A 17797-nucleotide genomic window follows, 5' to 3' on the forward strand; every position below is an offset into this window, starting at 1 on the left:
ATCTTTAACTGACATGAGCCGTTCTCAATGCAGTGTGCAGAGTGGGCACAGCGTCCCATTGAGCAGTGTATGTCTGAGGCTACAGGAGAGGCATATCCTATTCAGCCACCCAGCTTTTCCCAGTGTTAGCAGGTGTTGGCAGCTCATCTGGCAGGGCTGCACACTTCCTGGCTGCAGAGCATTGGCTGCACAGCACGGGATGATGGCACCCTCTAGGGAGGAGCACACGAAAGACAGATTCACCACCAGACCCTTTGCTCTCCAGCTTGAAAATGTGAGCAAGGCAGATGAAATAAAGGACAGCATGCATAAAGCCTTGTTGACCACTGACAAGCATCAGGCATTTCTCATCACAGCTGGGGTGACAGAGGCCTGCTGACCACAGGAACTCTGTCTGGCACTGCACATGTTAGTGCCTCAGTACTGGTTTCCTTCCTCCTCTTTCACACTGATGTCTGCTGAAAAGTATAATACAGAAGCTCTGCAGTGTCTGGCAGCACTACAAATAAACATGCACGGAGAGAAAGTCTGCAAAGGACTTCCATCAGAAGTACCAACTAAGGCTGGGCTCATGCACAGGATGTAAATGTTGGACAAAGAAGCCACAGCAGAATGGCCAGGAGATGAGCTGCACCACACAGAAGCCAGGACAAGGGGAGACCCAGGGCTGCACAACAGGAATGCTTCCCCACCAGGTGGCCAAGTGCCGGCACACGGCCCATGGGTTCCCCATCCTCACAGACTCAGTGCTTGTCCTGCCAAGGGCCCAGCAGCCTGGTTTAGCTGGATGGGCTGCGAGCTGGACTGGAGCCTCTCCAGAAGTTCCTTCCAAACTGCATTATTCCAGGACTGCCAGAATGTGGCTCATTCAGCCCAGCAAAATTGAGCCCAGATTTGTGTGCCCTGACAGCAAAGCGGAAGAGCTGCTCAAGCCAATGCCCAACACAAAGGCAGGAACAAGCGGCTGGAAACTGACCATTCAGATCACACAATTTCACTTGCAGAGGGCTGTTTCCAGTTTCCAGCCTCACATGAGAAGAAGCAAAAGCTCCCAATCAGGCTTCTTTAAGCTTGAAGCTTATTATTTCAAGGCAATTTCACCTTAAGACAGTCTCCATACGCAAACAGTTCAGCCAGAATCATGGAACCAAAATGAACATTCTCATTCAGTTTCTGAGCATAACCTTTTACAGCTGGGAAATGAGGCACAAAACGCAGATAAAGGAAGAAAGGGGAATGCAAAGTGAAATTTGTACATGCAGAGCCCAGCAAAACCGGTGTTGTCTCAGGTGCTGATGCCCCATCATCTCACACCCCCAAACAGCTGCAGACATGTTATTTGTTTTGACAGCAAAGACCCCACAAGAAGAACACAGATTATTTCCACGAGCAGTGGCAACAAATTCTTTTTATCTTAAATCCAAAAGCCGGTGGTAGTTTTCCCCCTGAAACAAAGAGACTGTGAATCACAAGACTCTGGAATTTCTGTAGGATGTAAACATTAAGGAGGAGTTATGTATCTATTCATTTAATGCTGCTCAAAAAGCCCCAGACCTGGTGGGCCCAGGCAGGGCACACCAAGCAATCCTTCCCCTTTCCATCATGTCCCAGCTGTGACATGTCTAGGGCTCAAGACATGGGGGCACACAATGAATTTCTTCCCAGAAATCCACACTTGCACAAACAGCAGCCTGCAGGGATGGGAGTTGTAGATACATAGCGCTCACTACTGCCACACAACAGGAGTCATGCTTTTCCTTTCAGCACACACCAATCAGCCCCAGGATCTTTGATAGTGGACCCAGAACCTCAGGGAAGCTTGCACTCCCCTCTATTTACCCCAGCCAGAAAAACAGCCCCAACAGAAAACACTCTGCACTTTCCAGAAGTGATCTTGCTTTGCTCTTTCACAGCACAAGAATGCGCTCACAAATCAAATGGAGTCACAGTTATTTTAGCATCTAATGAGCTGCACTGTGGTGCTCCGTACTCTGGACAGCTTTTCTGTGCAACATGTGTTTTTCATTTCACGTCTCCTGCCAGGGTTTCACTCCCCTTCTTTTACTTGAACTCCAGAAGAGAATAAAATCATACAAAAACCAAAGCTAATGAACTTGCGTTGCTGGTATCAATTAACATTCACATCCACAAGGCTCTTCGTTCAACTACATACAAAATTAGCAAAACCAACCCAAAAGTAAGTTGTCTGGTCTATATTTGTTAGGCTGTAACACATTCTCTAAAAACATATGTCTTCTGGTGGGTATTTCAGGCAAAAAATCTTTAGAAGAGTAATATTTTGATCAGTAACATGTGTGTTTTGAAAGATTAATATTGAACTCCAAAGGAGATTAAAACATGAACAGAAATTACAAGCTAACTACACATATGCGCAAGCAGTTTTCCTTCTTACTGAGTCAAAAGTCTAGCTGCAAATCATTTGCTGTTATTATTCAAGTTCTAACCATGCCTGTTGTTAGTATTCCTTATTAACTTAGTATTCCTTATTAACTCATGTTTACAACAAAAAATAAACCCTGTCCTCACAGAAATCTCTCAGAACATCGCAAAAAAAGACACCAGATTAGCATAGCAGTGATGCCATTCTCTATGTTGTCATGCCGATCTCAAACTAACTTCCAAGGGTTCCTTCATTATTTTAGGTAGTGCCCAAACATTGACTCCTTCTCTGTTTAGTCTTCCAAGACTTCTCGACCCAAATAGAAAACAAAGAACAAAACCAACCCAATGCTGCTTTTCAAGAAGTCTTAATTATTTATGCTAGCAAACATATTGATTTATTTTAGGGAAACGATCAGTTCTCTAATTGTGCTGAACATGCAGTTATGCTTTAAAATAGATGACCAGCTTCCTGGACCAGCCACTCTTTTCTGTCAAGCAGCCAGGCATTCCATAGAGCCTTATGCTCTTAAGTACCTCCAGCTGGGAAAGTGCAACTGTGTTTGTAAATAATTTAAATGCTACAGACTACATGCTGGAGCTTTAACCCTAACGTTTGTTGTTGTTGTTGTTATTTTTTAAGGAAGTAAACTCTCTTGTTGCCTACGCTGCCAAAGCTTTCACTGGAACTGGTGACATCCAAGTGAATATATGGAAAAACAGATTTCCTTCAAACATATCCCTTTCTGTGGACTCTGGGAAACTTCAGACTCTGCTTTCACTTAAAACTGGCAGAAATTAAGATGCAGGGATAGCAATTGTTCATTTCTGTCAAAACGTACCCCGACATATAATTAGGACTCTACTTAGATTCTAGTCAGACGTTAATTATCATTTATCACTCTGTATGTAACGTGATGACGACTTGAAGGCAACACAGAGTGGCAGCCAACACAACAGCTCTCACCTTGCTGTCATTTCTGCTTTTGTCAAGCAGCTGAGTAAGTTGGGAACAGTTACGTCTAAATAAAGGAACACACAACTGAATACAGGCTTCTGTCAGGGTTGGTGACAGTTACTCAGTCTTGCCACGGACACAGCAGTACTAAATGCTATGTTGCTAAATGCAAAAAGATGTGATTTATGGAGAGCATCAGGGCAGGCACAGGCTTTCTGCAGTGTTCAGAAGCTCCAGGAAAGGGAAGCTGCAGCACCTCGTGGGAAGCCCTTGGTGAGAGCCCTCCCACCCTGCACAGCAGCAACTCTTGCCTTTCAGACCTCACACATCAGCATCTAATCTGAAAAGGAAACACAAACCTCAGATATCATCGCTTGAAACGTGCTGTGCCCTGACGGAAAGTACTGCCCTAAGCATCCTGCAGAGCCAGTGTTCACACAGCAGTGAGCCACAGGCATCAGGCATGGTGAGAGGTGAAGGCTTACAGCAGAGAGTTTCACCTTTGCCTTGCTTTTGCTGCTACCCCTGGGCTGTGGGCAACACTTGCAGGGGCTTTCAGGAGATGAAAGTTTAAATCACTCAAGAAAATAATGGAGAAAATTGATCCAGCACCCCATTCAACACAGGAATTTAGTTGGGGATACAGGAAAAACATCATCAAACCACACAGTATTACTGGACTGGGAAGTGCAAATAAACCCAACACCCAGCCATGGACAGGAGTGCAGGAAGCTCTAACCTGATCCAGAAGAGCACCAGTGTGATCCCATACTTCATGGGTAAAGCCACTCCTACTTTAAAACCCAACTATCAGGTAGAAATCTGAAGACACTCCTGTCAGCCAAAGAATTAATAGGAAATTCTGTGCTTTTTCAACAGAATCCACTTGATCTATTTAAAGCAACAGAAAATATTTAAATTCAGCTGCTACTGCCATTGACTTTTGTTACTGTCGTCACCATCCCACTGTAGCAACAGACACCAACACCCCAGCTGGGTTAATATTTATGAGAAAGTCAACAGAACATCAAACAGAACAGGAAGAAGTAAATGCTTCCTGTCAAGCTGTCTAAAAATAGTTGTACTGTCAGCACTTACCCTTCACTAGTTTTCATTACAGTTACCTTACAGATAAAAAAAGAAAAATACCTGCTAAGCTAAGGCCATGATAGTAACAACTAGAGAGCATTACTCTTCACCAGTTCACTTTATTATCCTTGCATCCTCAAGACATGGGAAAGCATTTCAGAAAAGCACTCTGTAGCTACAGGCAGCAGGGCACATTCAGCCCACCAGTCACAGGGAGAAACCCAGTCGCCCATCACCACTTTGCCACCTTCTTTTTGCAGCTAGTTAAACACAGCAGTGAGCTGCCTGGTGCTTCTGTGTGGTTTCCTTCAAGAAAGGAACACATCTCCAAGAGCGAAAAGAGGATGGTGCAGATTGGTCAGGTTTTCAGCACATCTCAGTGTGGGACCTCACAGGCAAAGCCGTGCAGAGCATCATGTTATTAAACAAAACTTAGCATTTAAATAGGGAAAAAATACAGAAAGCTAGCAGCTGACAGATACTTGCACATTCCCCTCATAGGAGGAGATGCACAGAGTTCAAAACATAATAAATACACACTCAGCCTCTCCTAAACAACAGCAAAAGAAGCACAGGAATAGAGGCACATTTCCAGGCAGCTCCAGATATTGGTGAGCAGAAGGCTCACCCTGAGCAGCCACAACTAAAAGACAAGAAATGACTTTCTTAACCCTAAATACTGCCGTTTAGCATAGTCTACCTAAATAAGGCAGCATTACATGAAAACATCTGAATCTCCACTGTTTTTCCACTTCCATTACGTCTCCAGGCCAACAGAAGGGAAGGAGGAGGGGAAATAAAAGAGGGAAGGAAACACATGAGGGGGAATATTTGAAGTTCTTTTAATTTCTTCAGTTTTAATTCCTGTAATCCTCGTACCACACACATAAGGACTTCTTGTTTTTAGGTTTCATCCTTTTAACTACCAACGGTCTGCTGATATGTGACCCTTTGTGCAGCTGCAGCTGTTTGATCAAGCAAACCCCAGTGCTGCTCTTTTCCTTGAAAACCATCTTGCAGTCCCCTCCCGCTGCAGGCAGCAGAAGCACAGCTTATCAGAAGCAACGCTGCCAGCATGAGGAAGACCAGAGAGGGGCTGACCGCCACCAGCATGCTCCCGAGAACAGCAGGCCCTGTGTGCCCACACACAGCCCACTTCCCATTCCTGCAGCCACAGCAGCGAGAGCCACCACATCCAAAAGCAGCACAGAGGTTGTGTCACTCAGCTTTTCCAACTCCATCTGCAACAATCCTTTGCCACTTCCCATCCCCTATTATACAGACTTCCCAAACAGTACAGAAACCCACATTTTTCAATCTGGATCCCTGGCCAGACTCTTTAGCATGTGAAGCTGGGGTCCTTCTGAATAACACATGGGAAATAGTGGTAGGAAAGAGAAACCCCACAAGTGTCAGAGCTCTAGAAACACATACAGCAGGCCTTTTCCAGCACACAGCAGTATCCAATGGTACAGATATCTTTGCTCATACCCCCAGAATCCCTGCATGTCACATCACTCCATGGAAACAGAGGGCAGCCATGGCAGCTACCTATTTACTCAACTGGTTTAAGTATTTATAAAATAGGCTTGATACAGATGTGTTGAGACATTGCACTGTATGCCACTATATATGTAATCATCTGTATATACTGCATGTGCGCCAAACAGGGAGCCACCGATACAGAAACACGTTAAGTGAGCAGACATGGCAGAGGTATTCTTCCTGAAAGAAGAGTCACTACCTATTATTTGAATCATCTTTTATCTAAGGAACAGACATTCAAATAGCAATTATCTACACAAAAGCATTTGTTTAATGTAAAGCCTAATACTAAAGCTAGGAGGGAGGTGTGTTTCCAAACCCAAAGACTTCATGTTGACAGTATGGGGGTGAGGGAGTATTGCTGACACGTAACAGAGCTGTGCTGAGAGGAACAGGGAGATGGCTGCACTGGAGCCAGCAAGCAGAGCTCCTGGAAGCAGCACGTTTTGAGATGGCGCAGGTGGTGAGCACAGATAGGTGGACACACTGTGCCCTGCATACAGAGGGGCATACAAGTAGGCACAGAGACAAGTGGGAGAAAGGCACAAAGAGCAGTGAGCACTGAGGGCTGGAAAGTACAAGGGCAGAGAAGCAGTGAGTGGGAAGACAGAAGCACAGGGAAATCAAGAGAGAAGCAGTGACTGTGTACAATAGGCTGTGTTAGTGTTCCTACACAAAAACCAACCCATCTTTTTCCTGTTCCGAAGTGAACAGGTTTGAAACACGGAATTGGAGCTTGTAAAATGCAGTAAATAATTATCAAAGCCTACAGAAACACCTGAGCAGTTGGGCACAGATTTGAAATACGATAAGTAGCAGGAAATGTCTGAGAGGTACACCTGTAGAAATGTTACCGCCTACCTAGACTGCGCCTTTCCGTATATGATATGGAATTCCTAACATTGCTGTTAAATCACAGTTTGTTATTGACTAGGAAAGAGGATAAACTAAACTTCTGCTCATGTTTTTAATTTCAGTTCAGTGAATTCTCCTCGAATACAGTTCTCACTAACTCTGGGAGAGCTATGAGGATAAATCCATGCAGTAATTCTGCTTATGACTTAATATCAAGCATTGATCCTAGCAAAAGTCATCTGATGACACGGTGTCAGCAGAACAGAACCACCACACAATGACACAACTCAAGCAGAAAAACAGATGTTACTCATGTGTAATACTGTAATGCTACAACGTGATAGAAAGTATGGCAAAAGTGGCAAGGTGGCAAAAGTTGTTGGCTGCGGCAAATAAGAACAAGCCCAAATATAGCAGCAGTGAATGCAGAAACAAAGGAAGAAAATCTCCTTACCTCAGGAATGCCTCAGGAAGGCAGGAATCCCCAGGAAGATCCCCTTACCTCCACTGCAAACCCTTACATGAGGTCTTGGAAGGGGGTATGTTCTAACTCTACCACTTCCAGTCCTTCAGGTACATTGCATACACCTGAGCTCCCCTGGGTTGGCCCTGCCTGCCCACCAGGTGCTCAATCACTGCTTCAAGCTGTGACTCAGCATTTCTACTACACTCGTTTAAAAGGCAACCAATGCCTAACGTGAGTTGTGAGCTTTGAAACAGGTGGATACATTTTAGTAACTTATTTTCAAATAACAACTGTGTTTGATATTTCACTTTGCTCTGTTATTGCAATTGCTATTAGAAGTGCATGTGAATGGAAGAAAAAAAGTGTGCCTATATACTGACAATGGAGGCACAATAGCTTGGCACATTTTAGTATGCTTTGCAAGGATGTGAATACAAAAGATACAGACCACGTGATATTCTGGAATAAATATCAAAGTCTGCTTCTTACTGGGTTTAATACTTACTCATAACTGCCTTTCTACCTGCATGTGGAATGGCCAGGCTGCGGTTGGGACTCAGGACTGTTTTCCCAAGGTCTCTGCCTGTCAGCACAGCTCTGCTCCATGCCACCTTCCTGTATCTGCTTAGCACGGCTCAGAATTTTGAAGGCAAGAAACAGCTCCTTCCTAAGGATGGCCAAACTCTGTTCCCTAAACCCCTTTTAAGACCTGAGACTACTACTCTGAGGCTCTTGTAAATAAAAACAGATTAAAAAAAAAAAGACACACACACACACAAAGAGAAACAAAGCCAGGAGAAAGTCTGTACAAACACACAGATATTGCTACCAACACCACATGATATCTATGGCCTGTGAAACAGAACAGAGGCATTCCTAACAAAAGTCACCAAAGCCAACACATGCTGTGGCACTCGCACAACAGTGTGGAAAGCTTTCCTCCAGGACAGACTCAAGGGACAAGCTGTTACATACATCAGCACGCTCCAGGCTGAGTTCAGCCCATCCCTTTCACCCTGAAAGACCCAAAATTGGGAATACTTCCTCCTGTGCCTGCTCAGACTGCATAGAGGAGTGCTGCATTTGCTTCCAAAGGGCAGAGAAGTGGGACATGGAAGACTGTCCCCCTGCATTCCCTTAACCTCTTCCTATGCTCCACACAGTGCCTGGGCTCACACAGTGAGCCTTTAACTCAGACTTAGTAAGAGCAGAGGTGTGCTTTCTGAAACACCTGAGTGGCCAGAGCTTTGCTCTTGGCTACAGATCACAAGCATTCATCAGACAGCGGACAAACATCAGCTTACTCACAGCAGCAAAAGCGAGTTCATCCAGCAGAAAATGCAGATGGGTAAATGATGCATTTAAACGTCAATTAAAAACAAACAAACAAACAAACAAACTATATTAACCTGACCTGCAAATAACACGTTGTTTCTTCCTATGCTAAACACATCTCATCATTCCAGTTTCAGAGACAGACATTTCTGTACTACCCTTGTTCATAAATAGTAACACAAAAAGAAGGGCTTTTTTTTTTTCTCTGGTGTAAACAACAACCCCATTGCACGCATTAAATTTCATTATGTCTACATCATTTAATTTAGGTCAACGTGTCAAAGTAACCAAGAATCACGTTTGCTTTAAGTCGGCCAAAGTTACTCTTAAAGCCAAAGAACAGGCAAGCTGATTTCAGAGTCAGCAATGGATCTCCTTGTTCACGCTGACAGCTCACTAAGTTTCTGTACTATGCATAAACCAACTGCACAACAGCCCCAGTGGGAAGGAAACAGAGTAATGCACTCATTAACAGTGAGTGAACTGGTAACTCAACATGCAATGGTGTTGTCCCTTTTCCTTCCCAATTTCTGAGCCCTTCCGCAGAGCCGACTCTTGTCAGCTTGTACCATCAGCAGAGAAATTAACAAAGGTGCCAGTGGTAACAAGCAGCCTACTAAAGTGCACTTAAGCTATGTGTTTAGGTTGTCATTATGTATCAGTGACAGAGAGGGAAAAAATAACCTTGTGCTGCCAGCCCAACCTAAAATACAAAAGAGAGTGGAAGGTTAAAAATAAGCAGCCCAAAGCTCTGTAGGAGGCTGGTTCTGGAAGGCCTCACTGGCACACATCACTATTCAGCACTCCTGCCTCAGCACCGCTCTCTGCTCCCAGAGGAACACACACATAAAGGGAGGCAGCTCTTGGCTTCCTACCGGTTAGAGCAGAGGGAAAGCTGCCCCTACAGTAATGAGGATGGAGCTGGCTGCAGAGCAGCCCTTGGCTGTGCAGCCCACCAAAGAACCACCTGGACAGCTGTGCTGAGGCTCACTGTGCATTCACTGCGTGAGCTCCAGCACTTATCTCTGTGTTTTGTTCCCCTTATCAACAAGACAGGGATGAAGTCAGCACCCGCTAACATAAGAATACACAGTTGGTATAAAACAGATACAAAAAACTCATCTCACTTCAGAAACACACTGTTAAGCTCTGTGAAACTGGCAACGCTAAAGTGGAAAGTGTTACAGAGAGCTAGTAAGCCTTTGTTGTTTGTGTAATAACCACATGTCACTACTTCAGAGCCTTCTGACCTTGTGTTAGGAAAGTGACAAACATGTTTTGACTCCCGGGAGTGACACAGGCGCTGCTGATCAGCAGCTGGAAGCCACAGTCCCAAACACAGCCACTCTCCCCCAAGGCAGCGCCAGGCTTTGTTCCCCAGGTTTTTCTCCTTCCTACTGCCATCCCTCTCCAAACCCCTTAACTGGTGTCGCAAGCAAAGAAAAGAAGCTAATGCGGCTTCAATACACTGAGATCATTTAGAGTTACTCAAGCTGACTCACTTCCCATGAATCTGAAACGTGTTAGTCAAGTGAGGGCTTCGAGACAGCAGTGAAACACGTAGGTTTAGACCACAGTGCCCAGGTCTTGCTACCTTCTGATGACTGCCCAAGGATCCCATGATCAGGGTTTATTTGCACAAGTTATTCACCAACCTGATGGATCTTCCTCACAGCTCTCTTCATTTCTTTCCTCCGTTTGATTGTTTTCTTCAGCCTCTCCTTCCCTACAAAGTCTTTTCTCTTTTCCCCCATTTTTTTTCCAGTGAGAAGAATACCTGATAACTCTTTCTAGATGGCTCTCTTCGTTCTTCTCTCTCCACCCTCTCCGAGACTTTCTTCCCTTATCTCCCTTTCCTCATTTCTGCATCAACTTAATCCCCACTGCAAGCCTCAGATGCAGTTCCTAGAATTACCCAGGAGAAGAATCAGGCCCCTTTGTCTGCCTGCAGAGGAGGGAGTCCAGCAGCTGCAGAATGTGCAAACAGTGCATTCTTGTCTGTGCCCTTTGCTCGGCTTGCTCTTACATCTGGGCTCCAGAGCCAGCTGAAAAGGATCAGATCCTTGTCAGCTCCACACCGCTCTGAGTGTCCTTGGGACACCCCAGCTGGAGAGCAGCTATAAAATTAGTCATCGGGCACTCCAAATCTGAATAAACAGGTAAAACACAAACGTAAACAAGTTGTTTCAAACTTCAGTGTCGCACTGCATTCACAGAAAGCTGCAAACACTCTGAATACACCTGACAAGCTGCCCATACTGAGCAGACCATGACATCTCAAATGCAAAGAAACCTCAAAACAAAACCTTCACTGGAGTGAGATTGCAAATAACATTTCCTTACAGCCACGAAATGAATAAGCCCTCTCCTCAAGCATCAAAACAGGCATGAGTCTCTCACTCTATGCATGCACTTCCAGGATTCTTCCACTAGGCTTTCATCTCAGCATTAATCAAAGAAAAAGGGAACAAGTTAATACATTAAGAAGTCTACAGAGAAATAGATCAATAGATGGCCTGTAAGGACTGGGCATGTACACGTATGTACAAACACACACGGCCTATTTTATCTGTAACAACATGGTACATTCACTGCCTCTATAAATGCCTTACTTCAGTTTGTGCTGGACAAACAGTAGACATCAGACTATCCCCAGAAGAAAGGGCCCTTTCACAGCCCAGTTTCCAAAGTACTTCTGTCCTTGGAACAGCTCAGTTAACACTGTACCTTCTAAACAAATCATGATCTTACTGTGAGGGCTATTTCATGTGTTGGCCTGATTCTGAGCATGGAAATCTGACCTAACCTGGCTGCATATAACAAGCAAAGGCTGCACAACCAGACCCAATAGTATACATGGCCAGGTGCACCCTCAGTCCCTGCTCCTACATTCTGTGTTTCAGGGCACTGAAGAAGTTCCTTTCTTTCACACCACAACACCAAGTGATAAAGGCATCTTCACTCCTCCCACCTCCTTCTCCTGATGGCTTGGACACTTCTTCCTATCTACAAACAGAATTCTGAGCTGAATACATGCAACTGTTTTTTCCACATCAAGCAAAAAAATATGAGCAAAAGGAAGGGCAAGCACACAGAAGAAACAGAAACACTTTTGAAGACAGTAAAGAGCTAGAAGATGCAACTCGCAGCTTTCCCCTGAGATGCTGAGTGCAACAGGCATTTGAGCTCTCACCGGACTGCTGGGACTCACCTGGCCCCTAATGCAAAGACTGCTGGCAGAGGCCTGGCTGCCATTCCCTAGAGGACAGGCACAAGGGCCATGCCAGAAGGCATCATCCCCCCACCTATCCACCAGCCACACACCCTGCCTCCAGCCGTCAGGATGCTCCAAGCCAGGTTCAGAGTACATGAGGTGCTGATGCACCCTGAGCAAGAAGCAGGGGGCACCAACATACCTTGTGCAAGGCACCAAGTTTTTCTTTACTAGGAGAAGTAGTACTCCTAGCAAGAATTCAGCATAAGTTCAGCCAGAATACCCAAGGCCCGTGGAGCTTTGCACCACAGCAAGTGGTAGCTGTGGCAGCTGTCCCAGCATCCCCATGCCCATCATTGCCAGGGACATTGCAAAGGGAGATGTGAGGAACAGCTGGAAGGGACTTATCCCTGAAGATAACAGCTTTGTACACTGGTATGAGTTCTTAGTATGAGGAATTATATAAAAGTTACTGGTAACTCCAGAAAGTATTGTAAGAAGGCAGTAATTTCAAGTTTCCCAGAGACACACACAGCCAGTACAGCAAGCAACAGACCCCAGGGCCACTGTGCCTGCTGCTGGATTATACGTGGCATTGGCAGACACTAAGTGCCCCCCCCAAAAAAAAGCAACAACAGAAAAAACACCCCACCAAACCAAACCAACAAACAAACCAGTGAACCCAAACCAATCCTCTCCTGAAGGGGCTCAGACCATCGCAGTCAGATCTGCTTCACCCATCTCATCCTTTATTTTTCTCCTATCCTTGCAGCAGAGATTTGGCAGAACAAGAAGTACTCCTATCAGAACTTCACCCCAAATCCCTCAAGCTGCAACCAGACAACCCAGCAATACAGCTGGAACAAGGATTCAAATACACACCCCAGGTCTGACAACACAGCTCAGTGCCTGGACAGAGCCCAGCCCTACTGGGATGGTCCCTTCACAAAGCTTTATCAGCGCTGGGTGTTCTATTTGACCACGGGCCAAATCCTAAACCCAAGGTGCCCACAGGGCTGACCAAGCACAGCTGGCAGCCTTATGGCTGCACAGACACCTTGGGATACTGACATGAGTTAATGGCACACCAAACCGCATCAGAGAGCAGTAAGCCCCTACCAAGTTTTCACAAGTTTGAAGCATGGAATACATTACAAAGATGCTCGGAGATGCCTGAAAAAGCACTGCAGGCCCAGTGATGTAAAGAAAACAACTTGGATTTGATGTACAAACATGCAGGGCGCACAATTCTGGCAAAGCTCAGTAGGAGCAGTGGGCAATACCCACTGAGTTACAGGAACAGGGAACCAGCTCTCACTTTCTGCAGAGGGAGACAGAAAGCTTTGTGTTTAGGCACTGCGTGCCATGAACTTTCATGAGCGATGACGTTTCACTTACAACTTTCTCCCTTTCTACTTTTTAAGCTACTTAATGAGCTGTCTGTCCTGAAGAATTAGAAAAGGAAAATATTTGAGTTACGCAAATCACTGACATCACGATCTGCTTAATCATCTGGGAAGGGGTCATTTATCTCTCAGAACACGTTTCTTTAAGAAAACCCAAAGGGACCTTAACACAAGAACGGCCGATAAACGCCTAACAACCGGCTGATAATTCACAAAGGCTGAGCACGCGTGTCTGTGAACCCGAGCGGTTTACCATCCAGCTGGGCTCCGACAGCCGCCACCAGAGAACCGCAGCGGCCGCCGGTGCTGCTCCGCCGGTGGAGCCGCAGCCTCGCGCCGAGCGGGGCGGCCGCACGAGGTCGGGCGCTGCGCAGCGCCGTGTGCCAGCCGGAGCCCCGCGCACCGCAGCTCGGCGCCCGTGCCGCGATGCGGGCTGCACGTCCCTAGAAGCCTCGCGAGTGACAGCAGCTTGCTGGGAGCGCTCGCTCTCCTTATCCCCGCTGCACGCGAGGCTCACTTTGGCAGCGAGCTCTTCGCGTTTCGTTGCCAGTACCCGCGTAAAGCTCATTCAAAACAGAAGAGAAGACGCAAGCGAGCGGCGGGCTGCAGGCTAAGCAGCGCTGCCCGCGAAGTCTTCGGTGTGGCCGTGCCGGGACCCATCCCGGCTCCCTCCAGGCCCCCTCCCCATCCCGCCGGGGCTGCGCTGTCCTGCTCTGCCCTGCCCGTCCCGGCCGCGCCCCTCGCACCTGGCCACCGCCCGCCGCCCCTCCCCGCCGCCCGCGCTCACCCGCTGCTGAAGGCGGCCGCTGGCGGTGGCGGCGGCCGTGGCCGCGCTGTGCCGCAGCTCCGCCGCCTGTCCCGGCCGCAGCAGGCTCCGCGTGAAGCGCCGCGTCCGCTCGCCGGCCATGGGCGCCGGCACCCCGCGCTGCCGCCGCCGCTCCCCGCCCGGGCCGAAACGCCGTCAGGAAGCGGAACTGGGGTGCCCCGCTCCCTCCCGAGCTCTCCTCCCCGCCTGCCCGCTCGAGGCGCGCTCCCCCCGAGCGCCGCGGGGCGGCCTCCCCCGGCCCTCCCCGGGCCATGTGCTCCGCGCTGAGCGGCCCCGCACGCCCCCCGGGAGCAGCGAGGGGCGGCGGCGGTTCCCGGAGCCGCAGCCGGGATGATTGACGCCTCGACGCGCAGCTGTGGTGCCGAGAGCCCCGCTGGAATTCCTTCGCACGGGGTGCTTCAACTTTCCTCGTGGCGCACAGTTATCGGATACAGCGGGGAGTGGCCGCCCCATCGGGGGTCCATCAGTCCGTATTGGACACAGACCCTGAGTAACCCCAGGTATAATCCCTGAATAGGTGCTCACTATACTCACGTGGGAGCAGTGCACACCGCTGCTAGCACCGGGTCTCCCATCAGCACACAGCACAGAAGGATGTGTCCCTGCAGCGTGGGACTTGAGTTTTTGCTTGGTGGCAAACCTTTCTGCCCGTTGTTACAACACTGAGTTTTGAAAGACTAAGAACGGTGCAAAAGCAAACAAGAACTGCATTGCCCTTTTCCACTCTCTATATCTGTGACCTAGCTGACATAAAGACAAGCGAAACACAGCAGTGTGCTGCCCATTGGCTGTCCTGTCTCAATTCCCATATCCTGAAGCCACCCAGCACAGTAGGGACAGCACTGTGGCATTCACAGCCGAGGTCAGGGCTTCCCCAATGAGGGGAACCATTTGAAGTGCAGTAAGGGCTAATTAAAAATGCCTTACAGCAAGCAAAACTACCAGTCTAGATGTTCATACCATTGGTGTTGCCTTCGAATATTTTAGAGATGATCCCTGTTTGAAAGCTGAAGTTCAGCTCGGTGAGGAAGCAGCACAGGATTGCAATTTATTTTTTCTTGTTCTATTGAGAAATATTTGTCACAAAAGTGTGACTCAGACATGAAGAAGGGAGACACATTCACTTTGCAAGTGGTTCAGGTCAGGCTCAGTACAGGAAACTGCAGCCTAATGTTGCAAAGAAGAAAAAGAGCAGCCCTAGTGACTGTAAGGAAGCATTCTGCCTCAACACAAAGATGTACTTTGCAACACGCTTCACTGCAATTTGTTGCAGACAGCAAAGGAAACACACATTGCATGTGTGAAAAAGAATCATCATTAAAGTCAACCACGGCTTTCATTCAGTACGTGCACGCACACTTGGAAAATGATTGTAAGAAAAAGAGAATGGAGGCTCAGGGGCCTGCAGCTGTCCTGGCTTTGGGCAGAGCGTTTTGCTGCTGCTCAGCTGTGGCAGCCCTGCAAAAAGGCAGTTGGATTAAACATGACAAATATCTTTGATTATCATCCCCTTAAACATTTCTGTGATAGTCTGGAGCTTTGTCACAGATGAGCTGAGTCTCCCTCTGAAGCTGTCCTGCACAGCACAAAGCACAGGTACCCAGGATTTTGCACAAATTTAACTGGTCACCAAATTATTTCTTATGCCATATGAATTCCTCTGCTTTGTCCCGTAGTTCCTTTGCAATTCAGAAGTGTTTTAATTCTCAGGTTTTAGTCAGTTGTTACACAGGAGCCTTTCCATTTGATTTCAGGCATCCTCTAACGTTGTGCTGGCAGGGCCATCAACCCTGGTTGCTTAAGGATGAATATGCACAGGATCATGAGAATGAGGCAACTACCAGAAATGTACAAACAAACTGCCATGAAAAAGCCACAGCAGTATATATTGCACATCCCGTTAATCACCACTCCCCCCTCCGAAAAACCTGTCAGCTCCTAAACACGTAATTAGCATTTGTAAAGTAGCAGCAAGGGCAGAGTCGCAGCTCTGTCTGAGCAGCAAGTCTTGTGCTGGAGATCTGGAGCTACAGAAACAACACGTTCTTCAAATACAAGTTGGAGCCAACTCCTACAACTGCTTACGACCAACCCTAAGAGTTGAATGACTGCAATTGTATCCTTGATGGAGAACAATTTCAGCATTACACATAATGGCTGGCTGTACTTTTTTGGATTGAGTTTCCCACTTAGAACCACTTTGGGTCTTGAACATTTCCTCAGTGGTGATGAATGTTTGGAACAATTTTATTTCAAAACCATTACTAATACCACGCAAAGTCCTCAATGAGTAGTTGCATTAGGCAGGAACACTATTGAAGTTTTGTCTCTTTTTTAGCAGCAGCACAAAAACAATTTTCCCTCACAGCTGCGCGTTAGCTGAAATGGAACAATAGTTCCACTTTCTCACAAGTACAACCATCACCTCCCCCTGTGCTCATTTGCTGTGGGCACAGAGCAAAACAAAAAACACAGCAAAACTCTCCTTAGGTCTGCTTGATGTACACAGGCACCAATGTAGGCATTTTCTCCATTGACAGAACAGCTTTCTCCAGCTCCCACCTCTCCCCTCACTGTTTACAGCCTTGCTGCTGCCCCTTGATCAGCACGCACTGACTGCAAAGCTGACTGGATCTGGCTGCTGTGGGTTTTAGTCTCGGAGCTGCAAATAAGCAATCATACTATATAATCCATGTTGACTTTCATCTGGTCTTGCAATTTCTTCCTGTCCATGTGTAGTGAAATGGATTCTCCTGTTCAGTGGCATCCTGGAGACATTAATTCATTAACTCTAATAAGTCTCTGACTGCTGATGCGGCTCTTTGCTAAACTCCACATTTTGCAATCTCCATTGCCATTGCTAGCACAAGAAAGTTAATGCTTTTAATATGCTTTTCAACTCAAGTGCCTTTTAAATTGGTCCAGCAATTCAGAAACTTTTAAGACCTCACTGTTCGCTTCCCATCTAGTTAGAGCCACTCCATCCAGCTTACTGCAAATGACAGCATTGCAGTAACCCTCAAACCCCAGGCAAGCACGCATCCTTTCTATAAAGACTTATTACTAGCAATAACACTGCTTGTAAAACACAACTTGTGTGCTTGTTTTAGGGGCTTGCTGAGGTCAGAACATTTCCCCCTGATTATGGAATACCAGATCTGTCCTCTTACTTAATTACATCAATGTGTTATAATTATTGTACCTTTGTAGTATTGAATAGAAGAGGTTCAGGAGAAAAGAAAAAAAAAATCTGCTTCATTGAAGGGACACCACAGTAGTTAAGTACAGAATGTCTTCAGTGAGAAGAAAGATGCCTACCTGTTTATGGCGTCTCTGATAAGAATGTGCCGTCAGATCAGTGGTCTGAAAATGAGGATGTAAGAAGGATCGGATCTCATCTGCACTTCTGTACACTACAGATAGAAATACCCTCACTCCAAACCCAGTTTTATTCTTGAAGAAATATCGATTCATCCAAACCAGTTGCTTTTGGGTAAGTTGGCTTTGCATTATGAATGGAATGAGGCGTAAATTGTACACAAAGATCAGGAGAAAAGATCTCTCCATTGAACAAAGAGCAAGCAAAATCACTTGCTACTTGAAGCTACAGACCTAATACTTCAACTGCCCCAAGTCTATCTATGAGAGCCTTATGTGGCAGGTGGAACTATTTTAAAAGATAAAACTTACTACCGTGGGAGAC

At 46.7% G+C, this 17797-nt stretch overlaps 1 protein-coding gene across 4 annotated transcripts in view; it reads right to left on the reverse strand.

Annotated features, from left to right (window-relative positions):
* DOCK10 (dedicator of cytokinesis 10) overlaps positions 1-14261 on the reverse strand; it is a 135934-nt gene extending 121673 nt beyond the window's left edge. For 2 of the 4 annotated variants that reach the window (XM_072344255.1, XM_072344254.1), the window contains exon 1: positions 14056-14261. In XM_072344255.1, the coding sequence (XP_072200356.1) occupies positions 14056-14175 (120 nt within the window). In that variant the 5' untranslated portion in view covers positions 14176-14261. Of the gene's footprint in view, positions 1-10303; positions 10418-14055 lie in introns of those variants that run through there. The other 2 variants (XM_072344260.1, XM_072344258.1) reach the window with 2 other exon arrangements.
* Between the last annotated feature and the right edge of the window lie 3536 nt (positions 14262-17797).

Source organism: Excalfactoria chinensis, chromosome 9, assembly GCF_039878825.1.
Source record: "Excalfactoria chinensis isolate bCotChi1 chromosome 9, bCotChi1.hap2, whole genome shotgun sequence".
Taxonomy (NCBI): domain Eukaryota; kingdom Metazoa; phylum Chordata; class Aves; order Galliformes; family Phasianidae; genus Excalfactoria; species Excalfactoria chinensis.